At 45.9% G+C, this 18,029-nt stretch overlaps 1 protein-coding gene across 5 annotated transcripts in view; it reads left to right on the top strand.

The window, feature by feature from the left end:
- The window catches only part of PLK4 (polo like kinase 4), a 51,949-nt gene extending 43,550 nt beyond the window's left edge, over window positions 1-8,399 (top strand). For all 5 annotated transcript variants that reach the window (XM_088476123.1, XM_088476124.1, XM_088476125.1 and 2 more), the window contains exon 16: window positions 7,969-8,399. In XM_088476123.1, the coding sequence (XP_088332249.1) occupies window positions 7,969-8,068 (100 nt within the window). In that variant the 3' untranslated portion in view covers window positions 8,069-8,399. The remainder of the gene's footprint in view (window positions 1-7,968) is intronic.
- The last annotated feature ends 9,630 nt before the right edge of the window (window positions 8,400-18,029 follow it).

The raw sequence follows: 18,029 nt of genomic DNA, 5'->3' as shown, positions 1-18,029 counted from the left end.
GGTGTTAAATATCGAGGAAGGGGATCTTCCGCTTAGGAAAGCCCCCCTGTTCAAGCGCCAAAAGTGGTTAAGGCAGAATTCCAAAAGTCTGAACATTTATCAGAACTTATGGAGGAAGCCAGGGTCCGTCCGGATAAGATAAGCCATTCTTCTTAAAGAATGGCGCTTCTATATCCTTTTCCAGCAGAGGACTGTGCCAAGTGGGAGAATCCACCATCAGTTGATGCGCATGCGGCACAGCTGATTAAACGTACCACTTTGCTAATCCCAGCAGTTTCGCTAAAGGAAACCACGGATAGGAGACTGGAGTCTTGTCTCAAATCAATTTTTTCGCTAGCAGGAACGGCCACCTGCCCAGCTATGGCCACTGCCTGGGTTGCAAGAGCTATTGAGGAGTGGGCCAAAACTCTAACGGAGTCTTTACCAGATGCCTCTAAGGAGCAACTGGATATGATCTCCTTTATTAGAGAAGATTCCTCTTATTTGGGTGATGCCGCCTTGGATGCAGGGATCCTTTCCTCTTAAGTTTCAGCTGAGTCCGTGGTGGCACGTAGGATCCTCTGGTTGAAGGATTGGAGGGCAGATGTCGGGTCCAAAAAGGCCCTAGAATTCCTTCCATTCACAGGAGGTGTGCTCTTTGGTCCAGAACTGGACAAAATTGTATCCTCCATGGCAGCCTCAAAGACGGCAGGTTTACCATCAGCAACCTCGTCTAAATTGAGGGCGGCGTCCTTTCGGGGGTTTCGGCTGCAGGGCAAGGCCAAAGGTCAGCCCTCAGCGAGATTTCCACCAAGAAAGGCAGGACCCAGGAAGCCCTGGCAGAACAAACGTCCAGGATCTAGGGTCTAGGATAAACCAGTGGCCTGATGGGACGGGCCTCCCCCTGGGGGATTCCAGGGTGGGGGGCCGACTGCTTCGGTTCTCAGAGCCCTGGCACCTCACGATGGAGGATGCCTGGGTTCGGGGAGTTGTTTCCCGAGGGTACGCCCTGACGTTTTGGAGGACTCCTCTTCAAAGATTCTTTTGTGTAAACCTGCAGGTGGGTTCAGAAAGAGCTTTGGCCCTTCAGAAGGCTATTCTTGCCTTACTAGCATCAGAAGTAGTGATTCCGGTGCCAGTGAACCAGTTCCGAGAGGGGTTTTACTCCAATCTGTTCTTGGTTCTGAAACCGAATGGGTCATCCCGGTCTATTCTAAATCTGAGAGAGCTCAACAAATTTGTTCGAGCCCCTGGGTTCAGGATGGAAACATGGAACAGGGGGACTATATGGTGTCCCTAGACATACAAGATGCCTACCTTCACATCCAATCACACAGGCTCATCAAAAATGTCTTCGTTTTGCGGTATGGGAGGAACATTTTCAGTTCCAGGCCCTGCCGTTTGGCCTGTCCACAGCCCCTCGGGTATTCACCAAGGTGATGGCAGTGATGATGGCATGCCTCAGGCGCTAAGGCGTCAGGATTTTGCCTTACTTGGATGACCTCCTGTTGCTGGGGCAGTCCCCACAGCAGTTACAGGATCATTTAAGGCTGACAGTATCATGTCTGTACAGTCACGGCTGGATCATAAACTGGCAAAAGTCGTCACCCTGTCCGGTACAACAGATGTGTCATTTGGGAGCGAGATTGGACTCCGTGGTGCAGAGAATATATCTGCTGGAGGAGAAGATCCTTGCTCTACAATCAGGAATACGCAGGTTGCTTCGCAACAGGCAAATATCCGTTCTAGTAGCCATGCAGGTCCTGGGGTCGATGGTGGCCACCTTCAGGATGGTGGAATACGCTCAATTCCACTCCAGACCACTGCAGCAATTCATTCTGTCTCGCTGGAACAAGGATCATCGCACGGTCAGGTCCCAGCTGCTGCATCTCTCTCCAGAGGTATGGTTGTCCCTGACCTGGTGGTTGCAGACAAAGCATCTCAGGCAGGGTCGCCCCTTTTGGGTGTCGGATTGGACATTAGTCAAAACCGACGCCAGTCTTCAAGGTTGGGGGGCGATGACGGGGTCACACACTTTCCAAAGAAAGTGGTCAGTGATGGAAAGCCGGCTACCGATAAATATCCTGGAACTAAGAGCTATATTCAAAGCTTTAGTGCAGGCTCAGGAAATCTTAAAGGGCAGGTCGGTGCAGATACAGTCGGACAATCGCACCGCGGTCGCCTACTTAAATCATCAAGGGGGCACGAGGAGTCGGGCAGAGGTATCAAGAATCCTGGTATGGGCAGAGATTCACCTGCCCACGATATCTGCCGTGTTCATTCCAGGAATCCTGAATTGGGAGGCCGATTTTCTCAGTCGGCAAGAGATAAATGCAGGTGAATGGGCCCGACATCCACAGGTTTTTCGGAACCTTGTGGACAGGTGGGGTCTACCAGAAATAGATCTGATGGCATCAAGAAGGAACAACAAGGTTCCCAGGTACGGATCCTGGACAAGAGATCCGAGAGCCGAGTTTGTAGACGCACTGACAGTAAAGTGGAGTTACAAGCTGGTATATCTGTTTCCCCCGTTTGCTCTTCTGCCCAGAGTGGTTAGAAAGATCAAACAAGAGGGCAGCACCGTCATATTAATAGCTCCGGCGTGGCCGAGACGGCACTGGTTCACAGATCTACGGTCTCTCTCCATAGACACTCATATTGACCTCTGCCATTGAGACCGGATCTGTTGCTCCCTGCTGGTACCCGGATCTTCATCGGCTATCTTTGACGGCATGGCTCTTGAGGCCTCCGTCTTGAGGGAAAAGGGGTTTTCCGAGTCTGTTATACGGACAATGTTGAAGGCACGGAAACCATCCTCAGCCCGTATATATTATAGGGTTTGGCATACTTTCTTTCAGTGGTGTGAACTGAAAGGGTATGATCCACATAAATTCCTGATATCCATAGTGCTGGATTTTCTTCAAAGCGGTCTGGAAAAAGGGCTACGCCTGGCCTCTTTAAGGGTACAGGTGTCAGCTCTTTCAGTCTGGTTCCAACATAAATTTGCTCTGAGGGGGTCATTCAGTCCCGCTCACGAGCGGCAGTACGCTCGCAAGCGGGTCGATGTTCCCCACTGCGCATGCGCACGACGGAGGGAGCTCCGTCGTGCGCATGCACGAGACCCGGGGAGCGACGGGCTTTCCATTGCTCCGGGTCTCGCACCAAAGGGGGCGTGCTGTCGATGTTGTTTGACAGCACGCCCCCTTTGGTGGGTGTGCCAGGGGCGTGCCTGCCAGACGGAGGCGTTCCCATGGGAACGCCTACCGTCTCAAGCCGGCCCCACTGACATCACTAGTGATGTCAGTGGGAGTGATTTTGGCTCTGATAGAGCCAAAATCACTCCTGGGCTTGCGGCAGCGAGACCCTACCGCAGGGTCTCCGTCGCAAGCCCGATGGTCAAGACCATCACGACCATCATCATGGACGCTCGCATAAGCTGTGGGTGGTAACCCACAGCTATGTGAGCGTCCATGAGGACGCTCCAAAAAAAGCTAGGAGGGCCCAGATTCAGAGCGAGCGCTCTGGTCAGAGCGTTCAGCTCTGAATCAGGCCCTGAGACCGGATATAAAGACCTTTTTTCAGGGGGTGTTGAGGATTCAGCCTCCCTTCGTTTCCCCGGTTGTTCCGTGGGACTTGACTCTAGTTCTGAAGGTTTTACAGGCTCCTCCGTTCGAGCCTTTAAATTCAATAGACATCAAGTGGCTAACAGCAAAGACTGTATTCCTCCTTGCTATGGCATCTGCACGTAGAGTGTCGGATTTAGCTGCGCTTTCCTTACGGGAGCTGTTCTTGATATTTCATCAAGATAGAGCAGTACTATGTACTAGGGAGGGTTACCTTCCGAAAGTGGTGTCTGAATTTCATATTAATGAAGAAATAATAGTTCCAGCATTTCAGGGCACAAGTCTCTCACAAGGTGAGGCTTCCCTGGATGTGGTCCGTGAGTTGAGAATTTATGTTAAACGCACGAGCAAATGGAGGAAGTCCGATTCACTTTTTGTGCTTTATGGTTGTCATAAGCGTGGCTGGCCAGCCAATAAACAGACACTGGCCAGGTGGATTCGCATGGCAATTTCATTGGCTTATACACAGGCTGGTATTCGTGTGCCGGATTCAGTGACTGCACATTCTACTAGGGCAGTAGAATGTGCCGTCACTGAATCCGGCACACGAATACCTCGTGGGCAGCCCGCCGGGGTGCTTCTGCTGAGCAATTATGTAAAGCAGCCACATGGTCTCTTCCATCCATACCTTTGTCAAATTGTATGCCTTTGACACTTTTGCCTCTCAGGATGCCTCCTTCGGGCGTAGGATTCTCCTCTCTTGCGAGAGTCAGTAGCGTCCCCACCCATAGGGTTAGTGCTTTGGGATATCCCCAACGTAATGGCTGTGGACCCCGAAGCAGAAAATAAGAGTTATGGTATAGCATAACTTTGTTAACTGTTTTTCTTCGAGGTCCATGGGGTCCACAGGACACCCACCCAGACGCACCTGTAGTTCTGGGGGTGGTTTTCCGTAGTTTCTTCTCTTGAGAGTCTGGTCTCGTGAGTATGGGTCTTTTCTTTCTTACCCTTTGTTTGTCTCTGCCTGCTTGAGCTTGGTAACGAACTGGCTACCTGAGGCAGGAGGTGGGGTATATGAGGAGGAAACCCGGTGCATCCTGGGAGCAGAGAGCTTGTTTGTATTAACTGTTTGGTGACCGGGATTCATACCCAACGTAATGGCTGTGGACCCCATGGACCTATATTAAAGGAAAAGGAAGAAAGGCAGTTTGATGGTGCACTTCTCGAGAGAGAAATATAATTTAAAAATTAACCTTTATTAGGTATTCATTAAAATAATATCCCTTTAACGAATTAGTAGTAAGCTTAGCAAAATATTAAATATATATAAATGTCAATATAATACACTTAGTGTCTCACCCGTATTAGGTAAGCTCAATATTAAAGTTAATCACTTAACACAGTCAGGAATTAATCCCTTGACGTAGTTAAATAAAATTAGTATTGAGTATTCATCTCAAATTATTGCCTATTAGTCTTAATAAGCAAGAATACTCAAACTGCATCTCTTATTGTTGCAAAATGGATAGCGATTATTTTACTGCTTTATTCAATTGATAATGGATTATTACAACCCAATGTTATTTTTCTAAGCAGATAATATCGCTATCTTTATTATTCAGATTCTGAAAATAGATTAACTAATCAATTAGAGCATTATAACTATTACTGTGGAACTTCATGTGATATATCAACAACAAGGTCTACCCTCCAGTGTTTGTTATTGTCCCTGCCCAGGCTGATACAATTCTACAGCCAATTGATTCATTGATATATTTGTAACATTGTAATAAAGGTGGGTGAAAGCAGGATTCTCTGTTAGCTTAATTCATTCAATTGCTCACAGTGTAAGATCTTTAAACTAATACTGTAAAGTTTATTGCAGTATATGATCACCAACACTTGCTTAATCAAAACTATTCATTGGCAGAGTTTAGTATTAAAACACAAGGAACAGACTCAGAATACTTGGTTCCATACATAGATATTTACATCTACCCTCCGGCACTTGTTTTTATCACTGCCTGGCTAGCTTAATCCTATAGCCATTATAATCACTGGCAGGGTTTAGTATCGGAGGGAATGAATGAACTTCTGGTATAAATTACCAGACATTAGCGTCTACCCTCCGGCGCTTATTGTCACTGCCCGACTAACATAACATTGTAGCCACTACAATCACTGGCAGAGTCTAGCGTCGGAGAGAAGCGGGTGAGCGGTCAGTGCAGAGTATCAGCGTCTACCCTCCAGGCGCTTATTGTTGTCACTGCCCGGCTGACATAACTGTCTAGCCGCTTCAATCACTGGCAGAGTCTAGCGTCGGAGGGAAGCGGGTGGGCTGCTAGTGCAGAGTACCGATGCGCATTTCGCCTATCGCTTAATCATGGAGTCAAGCGATAGGCGAAATGCGCATCGGTACTCTGCACTAGCAGCCCACCCGCTTCCCTCCGACGCTAGACTCTGCCAGTGATTGAAGCGGCTACAATGTTATGTTAGTCGGGCAGTGACAATAAGCGCCGGAGGGTAGACGCTAATGTCTGGTAATTTATACCAGAAGTTCATTCATTCCCTCCGATACTAAACCCTGCCAGTGATTATAATGGCTATAGGATTAAGCTAGCCAGGCAGTGATAAAAACAAGTGCCGGAGGGTAGATGTAAATATCTATGTATGGAACCAAGTATTCTGAGTCTGTTCCTTGTGTTTTAATACTAAACTCTGCCAATGAATAGTTTTGATTAAGCAAGTGTTGGTGATCATATACTGCAATAAACTTTACAGTATTAGTTTAAAGATCTTACACTGTGAGCAATTGAATGAATTAAGCGAACAGAGAATCCTGCTTTCACCCACCTTTATTACAATGTTACAAATATATCAATGAATCAATTGGCTGTAGAATTGTATCAGCCTGGGCAGGGACAATAACAAACACTGGAGGGTAGACCTTGTTGTTGATATATCACATGAAGTTCCACAGTAATAGTTATAATGCTCTAATTGATTAGTTAATCTATTTTCAGAATCTGAATAATAAAGATAGCGATATTATCTGCTTAGAAAAATAACATTGGGTTGTAATAATCCATTATCAATTGAATAAAGCAGTAAAATAATCGCTATCCATTTTGCAACAATAAGAGATGCAGTTTGAGTATTCTTGCTTATTAAGACTAATAGGCAATAATTTGAGATGAATACTCAATACTAATTTTATTTAACTACGTCAAGGGATTAATTCCTGACTGTGTTAAGTGATTAACTTTAATATTGAGCTTACCTAATACGGGTGAGACACTAAGTGTATTATATTGACATTTATTTATATTTAATATTTTGCTAAGCTTACTACTAATTCGTTAAAGGGATATTATTTTAATGAATACCTAACAAAGGTTAATTTTTAAATTATATTTCTCTCTCGAGAAGTGCACCATCAAACTGCCTTTCTTCCTTTTCCTTTAATATAACTGTTTATGGGCAATAGGTAGCACACCCCTTATATTAAATTAAAACACACACACACATATATATATCTATATATATATATATATATATATATATATATATCTATATATCAGAAGGGGTACATCGAGATTAACCGGTGCGGTAGTCCTTGTTGGTGTTTAGACCCCATGGACCTCGAAGAAAAAGAGTTAACAAAGGTATGTTATACCATAACTCTTATTTTTCCTGCAATTTTTTCCCTTCAAATGCGTCTTATTCACAAAGTGATGCACAAGCAGCTTCCGCTGATTAAAATAAGCAGAATGCCTATATTCTTTGTGCAACTGCAGGTATATCTGCCTGCAAAATGCTATGTTAGTGTCAGTGGCTGTGACACTGTAATGTAGCATTTCGTACACAGTATATAGGCATGCCGCACACCATTTTAATCAGCGGAAGCTGCTTGTGCATCCTATTCGCTTTGCAAACAACTCATTTGAAGGCAAAAGGTTGCACGAAAGATGCTCAGCGCTACAGTCATTCCACAGCATGGCACGACTAGAAGGGCTGTTTAACATGCAAGGAAGTAAGATGTATGTGGACACATCTGTATAAGCAATATAGTATACATATATATATATTTAGCTAGCTTATTCTGTCACTACTGTTTACACATTGAAAAAAGACACTATAAAATTTACACAGATGAGAGAAGATCCTGTGGTACACTGGAGATATTAATCTTATTATTTGTACTTATATTGTGTCCAAATGAGTACAACTATTATGTGAATAAAAGTGTACATGTGGCAGGAACCCAAACAGTGATATATAAAAGTGATATATAGATTTTTCTACAATGGTACATTTAAAAAAATATATGTAGAAGATGATTTGGGGATCCCCAAGAGATGTCACTAGGATTATATAATAATCACATACTATTTTAAAAGCCTAAAAATACCATTTTGTTTTGCAGACATGGAGAAAATGACAAACTTCCAGATTACATCAAAAATAAATTGCAGTGTCTTTCGTCCATCCTAATGCTCTTTGCCAGTTCTTCAAACCACTCATGAGAAACATTGTATGAACCTGTGAACCTCTATACCCACCAATAGATGGCCCCATAAATCTGTCTTATTACCATGTATCAGGTGCTCTGGCTCTTTATTTGTGAAGGACCTCTTTTATTATATATTCTTTTCAATAATGTGTTTAAATTCCACTTAAGATGTACATAAGAGTATAATTTAGAGCCGCAATCTATAATGGTCTACAACTATATTTGTATAGTAAGTGTCTTGTAATATGTAAAGTATATTTTTTTTATCTGTTAACTTATATTTTGTAACCAGTCTCTAATGAAATGTTCCTGCAGACATGTAAATAATAAATGCAGTGACATGACCGCATCTAGTTCTTTTTAACAAATCCTATTGCAATTAAATAGTTTCCATAGTATAAAACAGATGTTCTTTTCTATACAAGTTATATTAGCCAATGCTGAAGTGTCCTGATGCTGATGTTGAAGTGTCCTTTGTAACTAGATTACAAGGTAATATGAATCATTTTAGAGCTGTAAGTTGCAGTATGTCCACAGTATAATTAGTAAAAATGTTTGCTATTTATTTTTCGTACTAGTTCAATTCGCTTTATTTTTTACCAAATCTTGGAGAGACATAAAGTACCAACCAATCAGCTTCTCACTGGCATTTTACAGGCTGTGTTTGAAAAATGATAGGAGCTGATTGGTAATTTATCTGTCTCCACTTTCTCTCTCCAAGCTTTGATACATTTCCCCCCAAGTTACTGAAATAATTTGTACAGAAAACAAAGGTTACAATACTGATGCTTCCTTTTACTGTCACATGCCCATTGTGCTCTTAAGGTATCCATGGTAAATTGAAGTTGAGCTACAGTACGTTCAGATGTTCATGTTGGATTAACAACCGGGCAGTCCCCCGGGGGTCCCCATACTGATAAATCACCAGCGTGAGGCGGCACTATGTCATATGTGAACAGGGGTTTCTGTATGGCATAATGTGAACTTGGGGCACTACAGTTTGTTTAACGCTTTTGTGGTGCTGGGAATATTTACACATTCTACTTTTTAATAACCTCACCAGCATATCGTATTGACCATTTTATTGGTAGAGGCCCCCACAAACCTTAATCCGACCCTGTTCAGACACTTGCCGAATACAAATTGCACTATATCTGACTTGGGAAACTTGAATCACTATGAATGAATCATTGTTAATTTTGAATACAGCACGATACTTTGTTTCTTTGACTCCACTGACCGAGGTGTAATGGGGTACACACGGTCACGATCAGATAACGATCGTTATCTGATCGTCCTGCCAACTACTATAACGACACTGCGATCAACGATCGCGGGTCCCTATAGTGAACAGGCTAACCTGGTCGATATCCACCAGGTAGGCCTGCATGCACGGGCGATGGACGATATCGACCGTCTGTGCCCGTGCATCGATCATCGTTTGAAGGGGCCAGAAACTGGTTGATTTGAACGATAACGATATATTGATATAGTTAGCGTTCAAATCGACCAGGGAAATTTGACCGTGTGTATGCACCATAAGGGAAAGGGAGACATTTGTTTCTACAGATTCCCAAACAGAAAACCTTAAAAGTGGGACGTGTCTGTGCTTTATGGTCAATTCTGACCACTACTACCATTACAAAATATTTTGGTTGCTTTCACTATTTTTTTTGTTTTATTATAATACACTAAGAAAATATGGTAATCACAGAGCACCTTGTATTGTGTGGAATATTTTCTGATACTGTAGTATTTGCAGTGTATATGTGGATGTACACTTTTTTCACATGATTTGTGCTGCACTGTGGTTTTAATTGCGCACTATTTTAAAGTTTTCGTATCTTCTAATTTTGAATACTGAACAGGCAATAATTGCTACTTCGTTTGTACTTACCTTTTAAGGTTATATTTCACATTTATTCTCCAAGTTCAAGTCTATTGGAGTGCTTAGAAGTAATTTTTGAATAATTTCTGTTCTGTACCCTCAATATTCATACAGATCATCTGAGTCTATTCCCTGTGAATACACTAACATGGGATAGAGTGGCAGAGTTCATACATTAGAGTTTAATCAGAGTTATGTCAGCAAACAGCTGATTGGTACTTCATAAGTTTATGTAGCGCTGACATCTTTCTTTATCAGCTGTAGGTCCAAAGGTTTCAATTCAGTATGGAGAGTCATGGGGAGCTAGAGGTACAGTGCATGGGGAGCTAGCAAAGGGTTGTTCAAAAGTATACATAGCTTTTTTTATATTTAGTAGTAGAAATGCAATGCTAGAACACATCAGGGTCCATAGGGTATCCACAGGGATACCTTGGGGTATAGGTGATGATGTCAGGCATCGGGCCCCACAGAGTTAAGTTTTCAGCCTCCCAGGATGCACTGGGGTCCCCCTCCTATATCTCGCCCCCGAGCCAAGGCAAATCAGTTTTGTTGCTGCCCGGCTCGGAGTCGGAGCACCTGTAATAGAGGGGGGCTGTTATGGCCCCTGAAGTTTTCTTCATGCTGCTGTGGCTGCACATTTGAGTTGTACAGCATGGACAGTCAATACTGACGTCCATGCTGTCACTCCTACACCCCGCCGGTACCAGAATGCCAGTACTGATCCGGGGATGCTGGTAGGTATCTGGCTTCACAGCTAGCTGTGACCCCGGATGCCTGCACTGTGGCCGGATCCAAGGGGGACAGGTAAGCGACGGGGTCCCGCGGAGGGTCCCCGCCGGACAACACAGTCCTAAGTCCCCGGGCAGGGGGCTCCCTGGGGACTGGCTGCAGCGTGGAGCCAGGTATTAACCTTTCACTTTTACTATCCCTATTCTTCTCTGCTAAAGCCCTTGCAGTGCGGTGGTGCAGGGTGTTCATTGCCTCACTATACATGCATTTGTCTGTGAGGTGTGTCACATACAGCTCCGTTACTCATGTCTGAAAGTGAACGTGATTCTCCTTCAGCTAAAGTGTACCAAATGTAATGTACCATTAGCAGAGGGTGATGGAAACGCTGACGGGTTATGTAGGGCGTGTTCTCTAATATCACGCCCGATTTCTGTCACTGCGCCTCTGCAGGAACCACCCTGGGATTGTTTTGCTAAGGCACTTACAACCCTTGTGGGCCAGCTAGCGACGCCCCCTGTGTTTCCCCAGATGGGGTTATCACAGCAGTCAGTGGTGTCGTCGCCCATGCAGGGGTTCCCCAGACAGTTTATGGTACTCCAGGGTCTCCTAATTTCGCCCCCCCAGGTCTCACAAGATCCTACGTAGGTTAATTCCTTGTCCACTACAGTGCAACACCTATCGGACGTTTTACAGGGAGAGTCATCATTGTGGCCACATAAGCGACCTTTGGCGTCTCAGACGACTGAGGATGATGTGTCATCTGATGACTGTGAAATTTTTGACCTTTCTGACCAGGAGCCCCTCCGTACTAAAGATATGGAGTCTAAGGTCTATATACCTGACCTTATACGTGCAGTCTGTATGGTGTTAGTTATTGAGGATGACGATCCCCCCCGTGGCCAAATCCAAATACGCCTTCTTTAAGGATATTAAGGGTGATGCCACTGTTTTTCCTCTTTCTGGTCAGCTAGTGGATCATTTAGAGGAGGCGTTAAAAAATATGGGTAAACTGTACCAGCCTCAAAAACGTTTGGCTTTTGCATACCCCTTTGCGGATAATTATTTCTCTAAGTGGGAATCTCCTCCGCAAGTGGATTCTCATGTGACACTCCTAGTGAGAAGTGCTACATTGCCCATGTCCTCCTTAAAGGATGCTACGGATCGCAAGGTTGAAATATGTCTTAAGTCCATTTATTCCCTTGCTGGAGGGGCGTCAAGACCGGCTATGCCTGTGTGTTGGATGGCCAGAGCCATGGAGTGCTGGCATGATGGTTTGGAGGTGTTGCTGGACTCTGCCAACTAACTCTGCCTGCTCAGCAGAAGAGTCAATCTCAGAGACTCAGCCACTTACATTAATGAGGCAGCCTTGGATATCTGTCTCCTCACCTCCAGAATCTCCGCTGCAGCCGCTCATCGCACCTTATGGTTGCGCTCTTGGAAAGCGGACGCAAATTCCAAGAAGGTCTTAGAATGCTCGCCTTTTAATGGACAGGTCCTATTTGGCCCTGATCTAGACAAGATAGTGGCCACGCTGGCAGCAGCTAAGTCTGCGTGTCTCCCATCGGCTACAGTCCCATCAGGGTCTGGCACTTCGTCCTTTCGGCCCTACAGGGCACAGGTAGGTCCAAAGTGCAGTTTCCAAGACAGGCCGGGACCAAAAAGGCTACCAAGCCCAAGAAACAAGCTTGAAGTACAAGACTCCCTGCCCCCAAGTCGGACGACAAGCCTTCGGCCCGACGGACCGGGCCTCCCTTTGAAGGATCACTGAGTGGGAGGTCGCCTGATTCGGTTCACCAAGCGTTGGTATTTGACTACCAAGGACACTTGGGTACACGAGGTGGTCTCTTGGGGGGTATGCCCTCTTCTTCGGCGCAGGCCCCCCAGCAGGTTTTTCACCACAGGCCTTCCGTCAGATCAGAACAAAGCCCTGGAACTACAGAAGGTGTTGCATTCTATGCTCCAGGCTGGAGTTATAGTGTCTGTTCCATTCCCCCAGAGGGGCATGGGTTTCTATTCCAATCTCTTTCTGGTGCAGAAATCGTCCAATCCTCAACCTCAAATCCCTCAAGTCCTTGAGGGTGCCTCGGTTCAGGATGGAGACCCTGCGTTCCATTATACTGGCAATGGAGCCTGGGGATTTCATGGTGTCGTTGGGCATCCAGGACACTTACCTGCATGTCCCCATTGTCCTAGCGCATCAGCAATTCCTCAGGTTTGCAGCGCTCGACAAACATTTCCAATTCCAGGCACTGCCCTTTGGGCTGTCAGCAGTGCCTCGTGTCTTAACCAAAGTCATGGCAGCCCACCTGCGGATGCAGGGAGTCCGCTTGTTGCCTTATCTGGAAGACCTGTTGTTAGCAGGGTCTCCAGAGGTCCTCCAGCTTCATCTGCAAGTGACAATCTCAGTATTGCAGAATCACGGTTGGGAAACCCACCCTGGTTCCCTCGCAGAGGATTCTCCATCTATGGGCCTTGTTGGACTCAAAACTACAGAGGATTTTTGTGACGGAGGAAAAGATCTCTGCTTTACAGACAAAGGTACGCAGTTGCCTCCAGAGCCGCCGAGTGTCTATTCACTCGGTGATGTGGTTACTGGGCACCATGGTGCCACTCTTTGACATGGTGGAATATGCCCAGTTTCACTCCAGACCTCTGCAGCAGTTGATCCTATCCAGATGGAATGGGTTGCCTCAGCGGATAAAGACGCAGACCATGGTGCTATCTCCGGAGGTTCGTCTGTCTCTGGTCTGGTGGTTGCAAACTACTCACCTGAACAGGGGACGTCCCTTTTGGGTGGCGAACTGGGTCCTTTGATGACTGACTCCAGTCTCAGAGGCTGGGGAGCAGTCACGGGTCCACACTTGTTCTAGGGCAGGTGGACCCCGGCAGAAGTGGCGCTTCCAATAAACATCTTGGAACTTCACACGGTATTCAATGCTCTACAACAAGCAAAACAGATTCTACAAGGAAAACCTGCGCAGGTCCAATCTGACAACGCCACCACAGTAGCTTACGTAAACCGCCAAGGGGGAACCCGAAGTCGGGTAGCGCGGGCGGAGGTGTCCCACATCCTGACTTGGGCGGAGGGCAATCTCCCTGCCATCTCAGCGGTGTTCATCCCGGGAGTCCTCAACTGGGAATCGGACTTTCTCAGCCGGCAGGATGTACATCCGGGAGAATGGTCTCTTCACCAGGAGGTGTTTCAAACCTGGTGGACAAGTGGGGCCTTCCAGAGAGAGACCTCATGGCCTCCCGACACAACACCAAACTGCCTGTGTACGGGTCAAGAGCAAGAGAAAAGGAGGCACTTCTGGTAGACGCTCTGTCGGCCCGGTGGACCTTCCAGTTGGCATATCTCTTCCCTCCGTTCGCCCTTTTTCCTCGGGTGATCCAACAATTCAAACAAGAAGGCAGCACGCTCCTGTTGATGGCTCCAGAGTGGCCCAGACGTCACTGCTTCGCAGACCTTCGGAGACTCTCCGTAGACACTCCAATGCGGTTGCCTCTACGTCCGGGACCTGTTGTCACGGTCCCTGTCCTTACCCGGACCTGAGTCATCTGTCTTTGACGGCGTGGCTGTTGAGACAGCCCTCTTAAGGTCCAGGAGTTTTTCCAGTTCTGTAGTTAACACCATGCTAAGAGCCCGAAAGCCTACGTCTGCAAGACTTTACCATCGCGTATGGCATACTTTGTTTAAGTGGTTTCGCCCTAGAGGCTATGATCCTCAGGTGTTCCGGATATCCAGAGTGTTGGCTTTCCTACAAGCGGGCTTAGATCACTGTCTTCGCTTTGCTTCTCTGCCCTTTCGGTGTGGTTTCAGCGTAGGATTGCTACTCTTGATGTCCGCACCTTTATGCAGGGTGTACTTCGTATTCAGCCTCCCTTTGTTCCACCAGTGGCTCCTTGGGATCTGGCTGTGGTCCTGAGGGCTCTCTAAGGACCGACATTTGAATCACTGGGCTCAGTGGATTTAAAATGGCTTGCGGCTAAAACTGTATTCCTTCTGGCCATTGCTTCCGCTGAGACGGATCTCAGAATTGGGAGCTCTCTCGTGTCTGCCTCCCTTTCTCATCTTTCATAGGGACAGGGTGGTCCTTTGCACTCACCCTAGTTTCCTCCCGAAAGCGGTCTCTAGTTTCCACATCAAAGAGGAAATCTTCTTGCCAGCCTTTAATTCACCAGACCTTTCGGTTGGTGAGGCCACCTTGGATGTGGTGCGTGCTCTGAAAATTTATGTTGACCGCACCAATTCTTTTAGGAAGTCTGACTCCTTATTTGGCCTCTATGGCTTCCGAAAGAAGGGTTGGCCTGCCACTAAGCAAACTTTGGAAGAATGGATTTGCATGGCAATTTCTGAGGCTTATATTCATGAAGGCCTTCCTGTTCCATCCTCTGTTAGGTCTCATTCCACTAGGTCTGTTGGTCCTTCATGGGCAGCTCGACGTGGTGCCTCAGCGGTTCACCTTTGCAAGGCAGCCACGTGGTCTTCTGTCCATACTTTTGTGAGGTATTATGATATTTGACACCTTTGCCTCTCAGGATGCTTCCGGCCGGCGGATTCTCCTTACAGCAAAGGACCGTCCCCGGATACCTTTATGGACCTTGAAGTAGAAAATATGAAATATGGTAAGAACTTACCCTTGTTATCTCTATTTCTACGAAGTCCATAGGGTTCCACAGGACTTCTGCCCTGTCGCACCTGTACTGGAGATGGGCTTTCATCTGGTCACCGGTTTTTCCGTCTCCTTCTGGTGAGAATGTGATTCTTGTGTGTTCCAGATCTTTCTTTCCTCTCCTCCTCTGGCCTGGGGCTTGTTATGTAACTGATTTGCCTTGGCTCAGGGGCAGGGGTATAGGAGGGGGACCCCAGTGCATCCTGGGAGGCTGAAAAACGTAACTCTGGTGCCTGATGTCATCACCTATACCCCAAGGCACAACCAGTGCAGAGCCTGCGCAGGAATGGCAGCAGGCAGGTGTGAGTGCATCTTAATGCACAGTGAGACGAAGACTTTTGGAGGATGGCCTGGTGTCATGAATGACAGCAAAGAAGCCACTTCTCCCCATGAAAAATGTCAGGGACAGACTGATGTTCTGCAAAATGTACAGGTATTGGACTGCTGAGGACTGTGGTAAAGTTATTTTCTCTGATGAATCACCTTTCAGGATTGTTTGGAGCATCTGGAAAAACACTTGTCTGGAGAAGGAAAGGTGAGCGCTACCATCAGTCCTGTGTCATGCCAATAGTAAAGCATCCTGAGACCAGTCATGTGTGGGGTTGCTTCTTAACCAAGGGGGTGGGCTCACTCACAATTTTGCCTAAGAACACAGCCATGAATAAAAAATGGTACCAAAACATCATCCACGAGTAACTTCTCCCAACCATCCATGAACAGTTTGATGAACAATGCCTTTTCCAGCATGATAGTTATCACTTTTGCCTTAGGGCAAGGTGCTCCAAGTAGCACGGGATACAAAACATCGAAATTTTGGGTCCATGGCCAGCAGACTCCCCAGACCTTAATCCCATTGAGAACTCATTGTCAGTCCTCAAGAGGTGGGTGGACAAACAAAAACTCACAAATTCTGACAAACTCCAAGCATTGATTAGGCAAGAATGGCCCAGAAGTTGATTGACAGCATGCCAGGGCAAATTGCAGAGGTCATGAAAAAGAAGGGTCAACACTGCAAATATTGACTCTACATAAATTTAATGTACCGGTCAATAAAAGCCTTTGACACTTATGAAATGCTTGTAATTTTACTTCAGTATACTATAGTAACATCTGACAAAAAGGTCTAAAAACACTGAAGAGCAAACTTTATGAAAACCAATACTTTTCATTCTCAAAACTTTTGCCCATGGTTGTATATTGTGTGTTTTGACAAAATATAAATAAGTTATAGCTTATTAATTTACTTATTCATGTGCCCTGTGCACCATATCGCAATCTTTCTCTTTTGATATGTGTCATCCACATTCCTACCTGGAGGTCTCCCCAATCCCTTTTTTTGGTTTGCAATATGGGATGACTATTTTGAATTCAGAGTCCTGCCCTTTTGTCTCTATTGCCTCCAGGGTCTTTATGAAGATGACTGTAGTCATGGTGGCTCACCTTTTATAATTCGGAGTGACTTTCATCCGTTATCTCTCTGATGTCCTGATAAAGGCCCCGTCCCAGGGGGTCCTACACTCACATGTATTTCTGCCACATGAAACTCTCATAGCTCATGGTTGGATTTCATCTCAGAAGCTGCTTTTCCTGGCTGTGCTGTTCAACACGTCCTTGCAGAAGGGGTTTCTTCCTCTGGACAAGACCCTTGTCATCCAGTGCTTGATTCTGAAGAAATAGGTAGTTTTGGTCCACTAGTGCATGCATCTGTTGGGGAAGCTAGTTTCCTCCTTTTGAGGCAGTTCCATTCCAGGGATCTTCAATAGGACCTACTGTCCAATTGGGATGGCTCTCAAATCCACATCTTGGGTTATTTGTCTAGCTCCTCGGACTCACCTAACCCCCCCCTCTGGTGGCTGGATTTAAAAAAAAATCTCCGCATTGGTCGACCATTCATGATCTGGGATTGAACTCCAGTCTCAACGGCTGGGGAGCTGTGGTTCTCCAGTTTCAGGTTTAGTACCGTCAGAAGGCTGTTTTGTTTTTTTCAAGTGACAGAATAGCACAACAAAAACATGTGTTCATGAGCTCCTTCGAAAAACGTAGCGCCCAGAATGTATATACCCCCTTTTCTTATGTTCTGTCACACAGATGATCATGACAAGCCAAAGGCTGGAGGAGGAGAAGGAAGATTGGTACACACAAGAATCACACTCGCACGGAGGAGACTGGAAACCGGTGACCAGAAACATAGCCCATATGAAGCCAGGTGTGTCAGGGCGGGTGCCCTGTGGACTTAGAAGAAAAAGTTAATAGAGGTAAGTTTTATTAAAATAAAATAATTGTGAAGTCCACTCGGCTTACTTGGAGTTCCAAAGTCCAAAAGATTTATTTGCACAAAGAAATAAAGAGTACTGCCCCTTACACTGTGCATGCACGGTTGGCACCAACACAAGGCTTCAATTCTGAATGCACTGACTTCCACTGGTCACTGCAGTACAATTTATAAGTTCACATTCAAATAGCCCGTAGGGAATAAAATCATTGGGTACAGGCAGGGATCTGTGCATACTCTATGTTGGATAGGTCAGGACCTTCTCCTTTGTGTGTGCAGCCGGATCGTCATAAAGCCAGAGGGCCCCGCCGATGACTCTCCCATGCTGGATTTCCTTTGTTTTACAGTATCATGGGTGAGGGGAAATTCAGGGACAGCACATTGCTTAACTGCAAATAAAGGGGTCTTAGAA

The sequence above is a fragment of the Taudactylus pleione genome, unplaced genomic scaffold, assembly GCF_031769625.1.
Source record: "Taudactylus pleione unplaced genomic scaffold, aTauple2 ptg000183l, whole genome shotgun sequence".
In the NCBI taxonomy this organism is placed as follows: Eukaryota; Metazoa; Chordata; class Amphibia; order Anura; family Myobatrachidae; genus Taudactylus; species Taudactylus pleione.
The sequence above is the reverse complement of the archived record's forward strand: the minus strand, read 5'-3'. Positions and strand labels throughout refer to the sequence as shown.